At 30.9% G+C, this 14,418-nt stretch overlaps 1 protein-coding gene and 1 pseudogene across 3 annotated transcripts; both read right to left on the bottom strand.

Annotated features, from left to right (window-relative positions):
• Positions 1-8,118: 8,118 nt before the first annotated feature.
• On the bottom strand, positions 8,119-11,235 carry LOC120091419 (immune-associated nucleotide-binding protein 1-like). Of its 3 annotated transcripts, none has more exons than XM_039049438.2 (3): positions 10,891-11,235; positions 9,234-9,769; positions 8,119-8,730 (listed from the first exon to the last, which is right to left on the bottom strand). In XM_039049438.2, exons 1-3 carry the CDS (start codon positions 11,081-11,083, stop codon positions 8,308-8,310), a joined length of 1,152 nt encoding a protein of 383 aa, XP_038905366.2. In that variant the 5' UTR covers positions 11,084-11,235; the 3' UTR covers positions 8,119-8,307. The 3 variants fall into 3 exon arrangements, with proteins under 3 accessions (XP_038905366.2, XP_038905367.2, XP_038905368.2); XM_039049439.2 differs by having other exon boundaries at positions 9,234-9,673; positions 10,891-11,160; XM_039049440.2 differs by having other exon boundaries at positions 9,234-9,664; positions 10,891-11,160.
• Positions 11,236-13,454: 2,219 nt separating this feature from the next.
• LOC120090740 (immune-associated nucleotide-binding protein 13-like) lies at positions 13,455-14,126 on the bottom strand (annotated as a pseudogene).
• Between the last annotated feature and the right edge of the window lie 292 nt (positions 14,127-14,418).

The raw sequence follows: 14,418 nt of genomic DNA, 5'->3' as shown, positions 1-14,418 counted from the left end.
GGCCCAATAAGCCTCCCATTTCAGAGGTAAGATCAGGTGGATAGATAGGAACATAGGGTGCAAGACGGAATTCACTCCTACCCGTTATAGGGATAGTAGATAGGTTGTTCCCTTTAGTACTGAATCCAGGTTTTGAACAAGGGGCCCCACCCTCTCCTTGGCCCAAGAGGGGTTCGGTTTATAGGTTGAACCTTAAACCATTGTTCATTAGAGGATCAGTGTAACTTAAGGAACAAGATGTAGTCTTAGGAGTAAAACGGATTTTATGACCCAGCTGAGATTACAAAACAACCTGTGAAGGATTAGCTTACTAATCATGGTTATATAATATGGACACAAATATATCTATAATGAGGGGAGTGTAACTACGGGATTATAGTGGAATGACCCGTTAGTTAACGAATGTTGATTAGCTCCGTCTAAAAGAGTTTTAGCCAGCTAATCTCGGATCATTGGAGTCCATGATCTATAGGTCCATTAGATTCCTTTACTAGCTCATATGGAATAAACTTAGAACAGTATGATAGAATAATTTGAATTGTTCGAATTAGGTGAAGAAAGAGAAACCGACAAGTGTATGTCATATAGTAGTTGATTTTCAGTTTAGAGATACAGCTTTAATATTTAAATGTGATTTAAATATCAAAATATGAATATGTTCATATTCGGAAGCTCGAAAATAACGGAAATGGTCAAATGTGCAAAAAGTCAAAGAGTTGACTTTTGACTTTGAAAAGTCAAACTTTGACTAACCTTATATTCAAATGTGATTTGAATTTCGAGAAAATGAATGTGGATTCATGCTCGGGAGGTCAAAATTAGTCCACACGAAAAAAATCATAAAAAGTCAAAATGTTGACTTTTTGGTCAAAGTTTGACTTTGACAAAATGACTATTTTGCCCTTTGACTAAAGTTAGTGGGAAAATCCAAACTTTTGTTGGGTAATTCCACTAACAAAATAATGGGCTAGGTGTTGGTTTATAGTGGAGACATTAAGCCCACTTAGTAGATTCTAGGTGTTGGATTTTTATGAATTTGTTTCATGCAATTTTGCATGACCTTTTTCTATAAATATGGGCTTTTCAATTTGGATTAAAAACTTTTGCCATTTTGCCAAAATTGTTTTCTAAATTTGGGCTGAAAAAATCACTACTTTTGAGAAAAATTAGAAATCCAAACCCAACCCAAAATTCCATCTTCTTTTCCATCTCTTTCTCTCTTTCGAGTTCTTCATCCATTGGGTCCAACAACCCGATTCTGAGTCCAAAGAATAGTAGGTCAGCTCTAGTAGTGGTTCGAAAGAGTTCTGGTCGAGATTCAGCGAGGAAAAGCGTCGTTCGGGAGCTACAAAGGTTGTGTTCTATCCATGTTAATTTACTGTTTTTTTCCCTTCATTTGCATGCTAATTTCCTTTTAATTAAAAGCAATTAGAGTGTAATTAGATCCTTATTCCGCTGCGTATGTCTCGTGTTCCATCAGGATATGTTATAATGCATGCATACATATACTATAACATTTATATTATATGATGCATGAGCATGCTAAATAATTTAAATCATGCATATACGTATATTATAACACTTATAATATAAAATGGTGCATGAATATAAATGCATAACCTATGTGGGTTTTTAAAAATATATGATACACAATATGACATATAATAAAAAAAAACATATACCATATGTATATTTAATATAAACAGTTAGTGGATCGGGAGAGGACACCTAAAAGAAAACTTAAAAGGCTAATTGTTACATGAGTAAAAGTCATCTGGTTCTAAATAGGTGAACCATGCCTTGAACCACTCGAACCGAACTGCACTTCAATGAACTCTTTGTAGTGATCATGTAGCAAACTTGTTGTGCGATCTTGTAGCAAATGGTACACAATCGTGTAGCAAAATCTACACAATCTTGTAGCATTAGCCACACGATCGTGTAGCAAAAGCTATAAGATCGTTTAGCAAAAGCTACACGATCTTGTAGAACTGCTTCGTCTTCTTCTTTTCTTCTTTGAAGCTCCCTAGGAATAGCATGAGCGACTCAAAACAATGAATTACAGACTCTATAGTATAATTATGCCAAAAATAGGGGTCTTTACAAACCAAATTTGTAAATGAAAATAAGCCTTAAAACTAAGTATCCTATCCCGAAACATCCATCAACAAAACCACATTCACAGCCATTCATCACATGAACGTTAAATACAATGTAGAGTATGTAGAACCCACCATCACTGTAAAATCGATTCAACATAAAAAAAAATAAAAAAAATAAAATTTGGGATCAGTAAACCAGCAACCTGGCTCTGATACCAACTGAAGGATCCCAAATTGAAGGGAACCGTGAGCAGAAGAAAGATCGTCCCAAATCCATTTTTCTTTGAATGTAAATTTTACATTAAATAAAGAACTAGATATGCATTTATATAAATTACAGCATACTATTAAAAAGGTTTTAGAAACCTTCAAGAATCCCTCGAATGACACACGAATGCCTTGAAGACTTTCTTCGAGAAAACCTTGATCAAGAGCACGAACACTACCGCAAAAACTTCTTCGGTATTCTCAGGTAGAGAACCCAGGAATGATGGACTCTAGTTATTTTGGAATAAGGGAATTTTAATAGTAAGGAGGAAGGTTTGAAATTTTTCACCAACAACTCAATCTTGCACACAGAACTCTTCTATTGTTTTCCAATATCAAAATCGAAGAATAGATTGTGGAAGAAGGAGACTCTCTCCTGTCTTTCAAAAAACCAAAATACCACAACCACTCATTTATGTGGGTAGAGAGAAAAGAGGGGGAGGCTCCCTTGTTTTTATTCCAAATAAAAGAAAAATGATATTTAATATATATAAATATAAATATGATAATTAACTTATCATATTATATATATATATATATTAAATTATATATTATATCAAATATAACATATAACTTATAGATTCAATATTGTATCACAGGCAATATAACCTATAGTTTCTTTTCTCTCTTATATGGTATTTAATATAAATTACATTTATATTAAATTTAACAATTATGAATCCAATTCATATTAATAATACTTGAATCTTATTCAAATATTTATTTCCTCCCAGTTAAGCTATAATATATCAAATAAATTATAATAATTATATCACATATAATTAAAATAACTTAATTATAACTCTATTAATTTTAACAATTCAAATTAATCCAAAAACTGATTCTCATTTAATCCTATTGATCTACCATGGGGACCTCCTGGACCTGTAGCTTGAAGCTCCAGCGGTACACGAATAATTAATTAAACTCTTTAATTAAATTATTCCCCATTCGTTAATTGTCGGACACTCCACTAAAGACCGACAGTTGCACTTTTCGCACTACAGATTTATTTATGTGTCCATTGGATATAACCAATCAACAGTACGATGACCCTTCACAAATTGCTCGTAACTACAGTTAGGCCAAAACTACCATTTTTCCCCTATAGTTACATCTAACTCCTTAAGTACCACTGATCCCACTAACGAACAATAAATCATAGTCCAACTATGACTAAACCACTCTCGGCCCAGGAGAGGGTGTGGCGTCACATTGTTCAAGCCCCGGAATCAGCCCTTAAGGGAGCAATTTATCTACTTACCCCGACCTCAGGGAAGGAGTGAATTTCTTCTTGTGTAGCTGTGTTCCCAGCTCCTCAATCAGACCAATCCCCAAGATGGTAGGCTTGTTGAGTCGGCGATCTGGCCACTCTCACCATAAAATCAAAGGACCACCCTCATAGGCAGGAGTTCACAACTCACTAAGAATTCAGGTGATGTTACCTATGGTCATCCTGGTGAAATGTAAGTCTCTATTATGAACGGTGTTATATAATGAGACTAAGCATTTCGTGGTCCAGTCTTATACAAACTCCATTGTATAGAATATCTCTGCTCACATGTCTATACATGAATGATCAGGATCAAATCATTTGTAGCATTTTACAATAATTGTAATACCTACAAAGCGGGTTATACTCGTAGTGTCACAAGGATAAGGTACCCAACCTTATCCATCTACTACAGACCATTTAGGTTATCACTTAAACATGATCCACCCGTATGCCTCTACATACATGTTTAAGTTACAAGATAACCTTGAATGTTAGTTTATTGGTTTGTGGTTAATGCAACAAAAAATATGGAATAAAATATCATATATTTTATTACATAGAAAATGAGTTTGTTCGATACATTTACAAACTATAGGACCTTAAGAGATTTAGGGAATCAACCCCAACACAATGAACTTAGAAATATATCTATAATGCGAAGAGTATAGTTTTCGGTCTTTAGTAGAGTGATCAATAGTTAATAGAAGTTGATTAATCTAACTAAAAAGTTTAATTAATTAATCAAGTGCCATTAAAGCTCCAATTTATAGGTCCATAAGGTCAAATTACTAAAGAGAATTAATTATATAAGATATAATTAATATTGTGTGTGTGTGTGTATATATGTGTGTGCGTACGTGCGTGCGTGCGTGTGTGTGTGTGTGTGTGCGCGGACGTGTGTGCGTGCATGTGTGTGTGTGTACGTGTGTGTATGTGCACGCGTACGTGTGTGATGCGCGTGTGTGTACGTGTGTGTGTGTGTGCGCGTGTGTGCGCGTGCGTATGGACGTGCGTGTGCGCGCACGTGTGTGTGCGTGCGTGCGTGATACGTGTGTGTGTGCGTGTGTGTGTGTGTGTGTGTGTGTGCATGCGTGCATGCGTGTGTGCGTGTGTGTGTGTGTGTGTGCATGCATGTATGCGTGTGTGCGTTCGTGCGTGCGTGCATGCGTGTGTGTGTGTGTGCGTGCGTACGTGTGTGTGTGTGTGCATGGATAGTCCTTTTATTTATATGGGTGACAGTAGTCTGTCAACTTTATAAGCCTACTCTTTCGGGGAATTGTCCAAGTAGGGAGCTGGAAACATAGCTACACAAGATGGAATTAACTTCTTCTCATCTTTGGGGTACTCAGATGAATTGTTCACTTAAGTATTGACTCCGAGTCTTGAACAATGGGGTCCTCCTTCTCACTGGTCTAAGAGGGTTTTATTTATGGTAGAACCATAAATAGGTTGTTCATTAGAGGATCAATGAGACTTAAGGAGTTATATGTAATTACAAGGGTAAAACGGTAATTTGACCCCAATGTAATTGGGAGCGATTCGTGAAGGGTTGACTTACTGTTGATTGGTTATATACATGGACACAGAAATATGTATACAATGCGAGGAGTGCAACCGTGGGTTTTTAGTGGAGCGATCTAAAGTTAATGAAAGTTGATTAATTTAATTAAAGAGTTTAATTAATTAATCTCGTATAAATTGAGTTTCTATTATGTAAGTCCATTAGGTACTCTTACTAGCTCACTAAGGGTAAAACAAGAATCATATAATTTTGGATTAATTTGAATTGTTCGAATTAAATAAGAGAATTAATTGCATCAGATACAATTAATATAATGTATATAGATACATTTCAATTTAGAATAAGATTCAAAATTATACTTTATTACATTAGAGAATATTGAATTTGAGTAAGATTCAAATATTAAACAATATGAATATGATTCATATTATATATAGGTTAAATTAATATGAATGAGATTCATATTGAATTTATAGGTTATATGAGAGAAATAAATATTTGAATAAGATTCAAATAACTTATATGAATGAGATTCAAATTAAACCTATAGATTATGTGAGAGGATATTATTTGAATATGATTCAAATGAAATTAAATATATGATATATACTTTGCTAGTTAATTAATTGTTAATTAATTAATATTTATTTAACTATATATATTAAATTTGATTTGATTTAATGTATATATATATATATATTAAATTAATTATTAAATGAAAATAACCCCTAAAGGGAGTTATTCTACATATTGGTCGAGGGGAATTATAACTTCTCCTCCAACCAATTCAATATTCCATCTTTCTGGTTTTTCAAAGAAGTGCTATGTGATTTTAAGTACACAGAAGAAGAGTTCTTTTGTAGATTTTAACTCTCACACACACAAGATTTCTCTCTAAAAGGTTTTACAGAAAAGTACTATGCAAAATTTTTCTCTACCAAATGTGAGATCCCACCATCTCAATCTTGTCGAAGAATAGCAAGAAATCACAAGTGGTAGTGTCTAGTTCGTGACTGTACGTGGGTGTCGTGCCTGTTTGTGTGGTTTTGGAGAAGGATTTTTTTAATAAAGTAGTCGAGGGTAAGTCTTCTCATTCCTGTAAAAAGCATGCTTATGACAATATGTTTGTCCTCTTCTTTCTTTATTTTTCATGAATTTCCAAAACGATTTTCAAAGGCACACACGTTCATGCATTTCCCTGAGGATTTCAATTCCTTCACAAATACCCCTACCTTTTATTTGTCATTTAAAATTAAAAAATGATTATCGGTTACGTTATTTACCTCTTCTCATTTCCCCCTCTAAAATATGTAGGACTAATATGATAATCCTAGAGGGGGGAGGGGAGGAGAGTGAATGTGTTTATTAAAGCTAATTAAAACTTTTTTCTAATATGGGCCAAATTAAGCAAACTAATATACTTTTTGAAAAATAAGTAATTTAAATAAGAGATTCATACATATACATTCACTTTAAATGACCAATAAAGTGACATTAACAAATTCAAGCATCCAATTTAATTTTCATAACAAGGTTGGTAACATAAACATGCACAGATAAATTCAGCCAACCTAAATAGACAAATGTGAGCAATTAATTTCAAAAATAAATTATAGGAATTAAATTCATGCAAATAAAATATAATAATAAATTAATTGCAAAATTAAATATGAGAGGGATAGTGAAATTGACACAAGAAATTTATAATGATTCGGCACAACCATCCTACATCCCCTTCCCAAACTCCTATTGGATATGTCACTCACACTTGACTCTTTCTACGGCTTAGAGTCAAACCTCTACAGCGTTCTTTTTTCAGATGCAAGAACAAAATCGATCATTCCCAGGATCAAACCGTTAAAACCAATCTTTTCCCAGGATGAAAAGCAACCCTTACAATGATTTGGAAATGAAGAACAAGATGAGGAAAAACTCTCGTAAAGAGTAGATTCACAAATTTGAGCACTCAATAAATACATCCTCACAATATAATATCTCTCTCGCAATAATAAGATGAAAAGAAAAAAATAGAGCTTTGAGAGAGTAAACATGATGGTTTTTAGGATTGTAAAAAATGTGTAATTGTTGTTTTAATTTCGGAGAGGATGAAGATTCTAAAAAGATATGGGTAAGTGAAAATCAAATTCAATTTGGGCCATTGGATATTGATAAAGGAAAATTGAATGGTAAAAATTTAAACTCAACTAGTTGTTAATACAAACATAATATATATATATATATATATATATATATATATATACTTTTTAAAATCATTTTCTTTTAGAACTCAACAAAAAGTAAAATTTTACTATACATCAAAACTAGTACTTGGATACAAACATAAAATAATATTAAATTCATTTTCTTTTTAAAAATAATAAAAAAAAATCAAAAGTCTACATGTGTCATTCCTCCCATGCTCCAAATGACACCTTTCAATTGTTTACTTTGATGAAAAAGAATTTGCTTGGGATTTTTCCGTTAAGTTTATTTGCGTTGAATTCGTTGTTCCCAACTCTACGTAATCACACTTCAAAACACTAAAATTGTTAGTTAATAAGAGCAGCTTTGTTAGCTCTACATAATCACACTTCAAAACACTAAACTTTTTGGTGAATAAGAGCAACTTTGTTATTATCAAAACATCAATTAATTAATTAATTTGATATTATGGGTAAAAAAACCAACAAAATACATATATATATTAAAATGACTTATTCATTGCATGTTTTTTAGTGCTTTTGGAAATTGTTTAAATTACTTTACTGTGTTCATAATCACTTTGAAACGTGTAATTTTGACTTTTAAACACATTTTTTCCGTCATAAAATTTGGCTTTGAATGATTAAAAATATATTGTACAATAATTTTGAAAATGATCGATAAAAGTTATTTTAACCATTTCATAATCACTCTCAAATATACAATTAATATATTTTAATAGTCCATTGTTCACATGAAAAACATCAAACTGAAATATATATAACATATATGATATATATGATAACAATCCATTACATCGATCATTTAACAATACAATATACAAAGAGACACATCAAGATGGCAGTGCCTTATTCAAATAAGGTTTAAATATATTTAAACTACACATATAATGCATGCAATCATACTAATTACAATGTTTATGATAACATTCTAAGTAGACGTATTAGGCTTCTAATTATTGATCGAATTATATTACGACATTCAGAAATTCGCTCAACCTCGATAGGTGCTGGCTGAATTAGATTATGAGGTGCTGGTTGAACTAGAATAGGATATTCATAATTTTGTTCAACCTCGACGGGTATTGGCTGATCAAGATTATGAGGTGTTCGTTGAATTAGATTATGAGGTGTTGGTTGAATTAGATTATCATGTTCATAATTTTGCTCAACCTCGACGGGTGATGGCCATTGGAGTGAAATATGCAGCAATTCATTGAGCTTCTGAATTTCATCATTATATTGTTTCTGTATTCGTTGTGTTTTCTCTTCTACTTGACGACGTGCTTCTCTTTCATCTTCTAATCTTTGTTGGAACATGTCGTTTGCCTCGAGCGTGAACTAAGATTTTATGTCAAAAGAGACTTAAACTCAGTTAAGTTTATTTTCTTGAAATTAATGTTTAAAAAATACTTATAGTTTCATTTTTATACTTAATATAAAAATTTTAAAAAGAAAATGAAACAAAAATTACAAAATTAATAAGCATAATTGAAAATTACATAATTACAAAATTAATAAGCATTATAAAACACATGTATGATACAAAATTAAAAATTAAGTTTAAAAGAAAAACAACATTAGAGCTTCATTTTTATTAAACATTGTGAGTTTAATTTTAACAAATGATTCAATTGTTAATTTGTGTACTAAATAAAATATAAATTCGTACAAAACTTGATATTTCTGAAATTAGTGAGATTAAAGAGGTTTTTAACTTACTCTGTGGGTGAAATTAGCAAAAATTGAGTTGAGTTAAAAAAAAAATACTTTACTAATTAAATCCAGAATCTAATTGGATAAAAATTGATGAAAAATGATAGATTTAAGGATGTAGGATCTACCTCATTCAACTTTTCCTGAAGCTTGGGATCAGAATAAATGCCTTGCGTGCAAGACTGTTCAAGCTTTCTTTTGACTTCATCAAATTCCTTCTCAAGCTTTTTATTAGAAATCAAAGGAGGTCTGTAGGGCTTTCCTCCATTTTGGTCGATAATTTCCTTCACCAAATCCAAAAGCTCATTCACTTGTTCTTCCTTCTTTGCTTCACTCTTAGTTTTGTTGTCAAAAATCACACATCTGTTATTGCAGGCAGCTAGAATATCTTTCAAAGCCGCAGGACATTCATGGCTCAAGTAATCTTCTATGTCATTGCCGTCATCGAACTCGTCGCCTCCCGTTAAGATGACAATGGTGTAATCAACAATTTTGGGCCCAAATGTATTTTGTAGGGTTTTAATGGTAGCTTCTTCTTCTTGACTGAATCGGTTCCTTACTGAAAAAACTAAAATAACTGCGTGAATGCATCTACTTGCCAATTTTATGCACTTGGTTATTTCTCTTGAGGTGAATTCTGTTCCATTGGATAAATCGAACATTCCTACACATTTTTTCATAATTTTTTGCATGGTGAGAAATCAACGTCAAAAGATTTCTATATATATTATTGTTGTTTGATTAATGGTTGAAAATAAGGATTGTTATTAAGATTTCATTTGAAAATTATAAATTAATCAATTGAACACATAAATGGTCATAACCATTTATTAAGATTTCATTTAAAAATTATTTATGCATTAATTCTTATATATGTGTAGTCTCAATTCTTATAGTCAAGTTTAATTGATTGTGATCATTTGATAATTATTTGATTTTTAAAAATTGTGATTATTTTCTTATAACTTCTTTACCATAATTTTCATCTGCCCTAACTAACAAATGTTTATTGTTAGTCAAACTAAAGAAAATATGTGGTATGGAAAAAACTTCGTATTACGACCTTCCATTCGTTATTTACCATAAAATAAACATTTAAGAATTGTGTGAGACCTATAGATAAAAATAATTCATCACTTAATGATGTATAAAAAAATATGAATGGGAGAATTATATACTTCAATAATATTAACTTTTTCCAAAATAAAATCAAGTTTCCCAAAACTATTTTTCAAAAAACTTTGGTCAAATTCCTAAAACAAAATCAAGTATAAGACAATTTTTGAAAGCACTTCTAATAAGAAGACAAGAAAATAAGAAAATTCATGAGCAGTGATAGTGTGTTTTAAGCTTAGTTATAAAATAAATAAATAAATAAATAACAACCTAAGGAAATTTTTTCTTAATTTTTTACTCATGGTTTTTGTATTTCCTATCACGGCATTAGAACAACAAATTAATTTTCAAATAAAAAAAAGTTTTTTAAAATTACTTTTTTTAATTTCAAATTTTAACTTTGATTTTAAAATACTTCTAAAATGAATACAACAAGATATATAAAATAATAGATGAAATTAGTGTTTATATGTATAATTTTCAAAATCAAAAGAAAAAAAAAACTAAAGCATTGTTAAGTAACTATTTTATTTTTGCTTAATTTTCAATAACCAAAAACTAAAAACAAGAACTAAAAACAAAAAAAGAAGTTACCAAAAGAAGATTAAATTATATTAAAAAAACCTAAATAATAGTTATCAAACAGAGTGTTGATTAGTAATGTCATACCAGGAGTATCGATGACATTTATGATTTGCCCATCATTTCGTACACATCTCTCCAAGGTAGAAGTTTTTGTAACGCCGGATGAACTTTTTCTTGACGTGAACACCTTTTTTCCAAGAATACTATTTCCAGTTGCACTTTTCCCATTTCCAGTACGACCCATTAACACCATAGTTAGGGAAGGAAGAATCGCCATTATTATTTATTTAAATAGTAAGAAGATCGATTAAGCTACAAAGAGGAATGAGCTTCTGCATATGTTGCGGTAAAAAGAGACATGTTCCCCTCTTATAGAACTGTAAAACACACTATTACCGTCAGTTTGATGAGTAAATTGAAATGGAAGTCAAGGGAAAGGATAAGTAATCTAGGTATAAATCCTAAACTTAACCACGAGATATTGACCGACTCAAAACACTGGAATCCAAATGGAGTGGATTATAAACAATGAATTTTCCTCCAAAAAGAGAAAAGAAAGGAATTTTCCGTACAAGAGAATATACTTTTGAAAAAATTTCAGCATTAAATATATCATATCTTTTGTATTTATTTAAACTCTATAATTTTGGTGCAATTTACATTCTTTTTTAAATTTTGTTCCAAAAATATTATGTGAGTCTTGTAATCATATCAATTAAACTTCTAAATTGTCATAAGTGAATCAATATTTAAACCTTATTGCCAAAATAAACATAGCTCAACTATCAAAGTGTTTGGTACTATCAACCTGTCGAGGTTAGAGGTTTGATTCCCCCTAACCTCAAATGACATAGTGCTTGTGCAAACTAATAATATTTCTCTTTCATCTATACATGAACAAAATAAAATTTCAATGGCCTTTGTACACAACTCAATTTTCACATATATATTATAAAATTAAACTGTTTATGTTAGCTAAAACTGAACAAAACCAATTATATATATATATATATATTACATAGTCCATAGTCCTATGTATAAAATGAACCTATCTCTAAGCATACACCACAATCCTCTCTCTAGGCTCTTAGTTTTCTATTCCTTTGTGAAATCGGTTTATATCTCAACCTTCTCAATTTTAAGATTCCATAACATGTTAAGTTAAGTGATCGATTCAACTTAACAAGATTACAAAAAAATCAACAAAAGAAATATAAAGATTAAATCAATGTGATCAATTAGCAAGAACTCAAGTCATAAAATCTTGGAGGTATCCATATGACTGAATCCCTTAGAAAACCTAGTCCATAGAAAGATAAGAATGAATGGACTTCATTAAATCCAATGTCATGGATTGCAATATAATAAATAAGGAAATAACAAGAAGAAATTAAAAAAAAAAAAAAAAAAAAAAAAAAAAAAAGTAAAGTAGTAAAAGAAGAAATCTGGAAAAACAGTAAACATAACCTTTCAATCAACCCAACAAACTAAGATGCCCTCTAAAATGGATTCGATCCTCTCTCAAGATGAATCCTACTCTACTACACATTCACACGTTCTCACGTTTTCAATAATGCATATATGAAAACTTACAACTCTATTTTCATCGAATCTTTTGTTTTCAAAATTATGTTTTTAGATTACCTACCAAACAAGTTCTAATATTGTTGAAGATTTTCACGTTAGAAAAATCAAGAGATCTCCCAATATTTATAAGATATATTAGATAACTTAGAGTTCCATCTCAAAATTGATTGGTAGTGGGAGGAGTAATCAATCTATCTTATAAATATTGTGAGGTCCCTAATTTTTTTAATGTGGAATCCTCAACAAGATAGGATGAGCTACTTTTAGTTATATAATTAAATGTCAAAATCTAGTCTTTCTAATTGTATTCTTAAAACATAGTCTTTTGCATCATATAAGTGGACCAAAGAATGTGGCTTTTGTTGCATTTCTTTTGTGTCAACCATGTAACAGAACATTAATAGGGTCATTATAGTACAATTACATTTTGAGAATACTTCAGTTACAATATAAATTCAAATTTGTTTTATTTCAATGAATCCAATATAATTTTATCCAACATAACTAGAAATGTTACATGCATAAATTTGTAAAATGGTTGCTTAAATTGAAAAATAAAATAAAATACATGATGCAAACTAAACAGTAAACACCTTTTCTCCAAAACTCCAAAATATGTGTACTTTACAAAAATAAAACAAAGTATAATCTATATTTTATTAAAAGAAAATGCGTAGAATTATTGAATAAAAAATTTTTAAACAAAAATAATCATCATAAGATAATATTATTTGTATCAGAAAAAATTGTATTAGACATCCTTGACACATGGACTCAACTCAGCACCCCAAACACACAAACATATAGACATATGAACTCCTTAAGACATAAAAACTCCACAAATATATGAGATCATATCTCATCTCAGTGCCCAAACAACCTAAGAATATACCATATATAAAGAAAAAGAAAAGCAGTAGAAACTAATCATTTTTTATTTTATTCGTTTATTTATTCAACCATTATTACAACATATGTTATGCAATAATATACACACACAATTATATGTAATTTATTCATGTGGTTAAATGAGTTTATTATTATAATAATATGTTTACTAGTCAGACAATAGTACAAATGAGATCGATTTTAGGTGGAACTGGAGGTGGCCTTTTTGCTAGCACTTGTTGATTTTTTTGTAGCTCTAGCAACTGCTGTTGCAACTGAGTGAGTCTTTGAATATCATTCCCATGTTGTTTTTACATCTCTTGATATTTCTCTTCCGCTTTACGCCTTGCTTCTCTTTCTTCTTCTATTTGCTTCTCAAGCGTGCGTTTTATTTCTTCCGCCTTGTCCTCAAACTTGTTAGCAAGAAACAAGCTATGTGTAAATGCTGTCCATTTTGATCCATCACTTCTTTCACTAAATCTAAAAGCTTATTCACTTCTCCACTTTTCTTGCTTCCACTGCTGGTTTTGTTGTTGTCAAAACGTACATACCGTCTCTTGCAAGCGGCTAGGATATCCTTTAAGGCCACAAGACAGCCAAGCAAGTAATCGTCGAAGGTGCCGCCTTCGTTGCCATTGTCGTCGTCGTCATGATCGTCGTCATCGTAGATCCGAAATTCACAATCGTAGATCCCAATAAATTTTGTAGGGTTTTGAAGGTGGCTTTTTCTTCTCGAGTGAATTGGTTTTTCGCTGAGAAACCAACAGAATAGCATGAATGCTTTCTCTTACTAATTCCAAACATTTCACTATTTTCCTCTTGATATGCTCTGATCCTTGCAATAAGTCGAATTAGACCTACACAATTTGTCCAATGCATGCATTAGATTGTGAGCTGATCAATGTCAATAAGATTTTGTTATTTTGATTAGTTTTTGGTTTGTTTAGGTCTTGCTTTATGATGTTTTTTTCGTTTTTTTATTTTGAAAAAATGTGTTTGTTTCCCACATTTTCTTTATTTTGATTTCATTTTTATTAAATAAACATTTTATCTATTAATTTGATTTAGAATTTGAAAAATTTTCACTTATAGAAAAAATGTCAAACTATTAACAAAAATAAAAAAAATATATTGATA

This window comes from Benincasa hispida, chromosome 11 (genome assembly GCF_027475165.1).
Source record: "Benincasa hispida cultivar pf3 chromosome 11, pf3_genome.v1.1, whole genome shotgun sequence".
NCBI classification, from domain to species: Eukaryota; Viridiplantae; Streptophyta; class Magnoliopsida; order Cucurbitales; family Cucurbitaceae; genus Benincasa; species Benincasa hispida.
Note: the sequence above shows the minus strand (reverse complement) of the source record. Positions and strands in the feature narration are given on the sequence as shown.

Bases quoted from the DNA above. Each gene is read 5' to 3' on its own strand.
- LOC120091419 (XM_039049438.2), bottom strand. From the start codon at position 11,083: ATGGCGATTCTTCCTTCCCTAACTATGGTGTTAATGGGTCGTACTGGA. The intron at 9,770-10,890 runs GTATGACATTAC...AAAAATGTGTAG, and splicing joins AAATGTCATCGATACTCCTG to GAATGTTCGATTTATCCAAT. The intron at 8,731-9,233 runs GTAGATCCTACA...ATAAAATCTTAG, and splicing joins TTCAGGAAAAGTTGAATGAG to TTCACGCTCGAGGCAAACGA.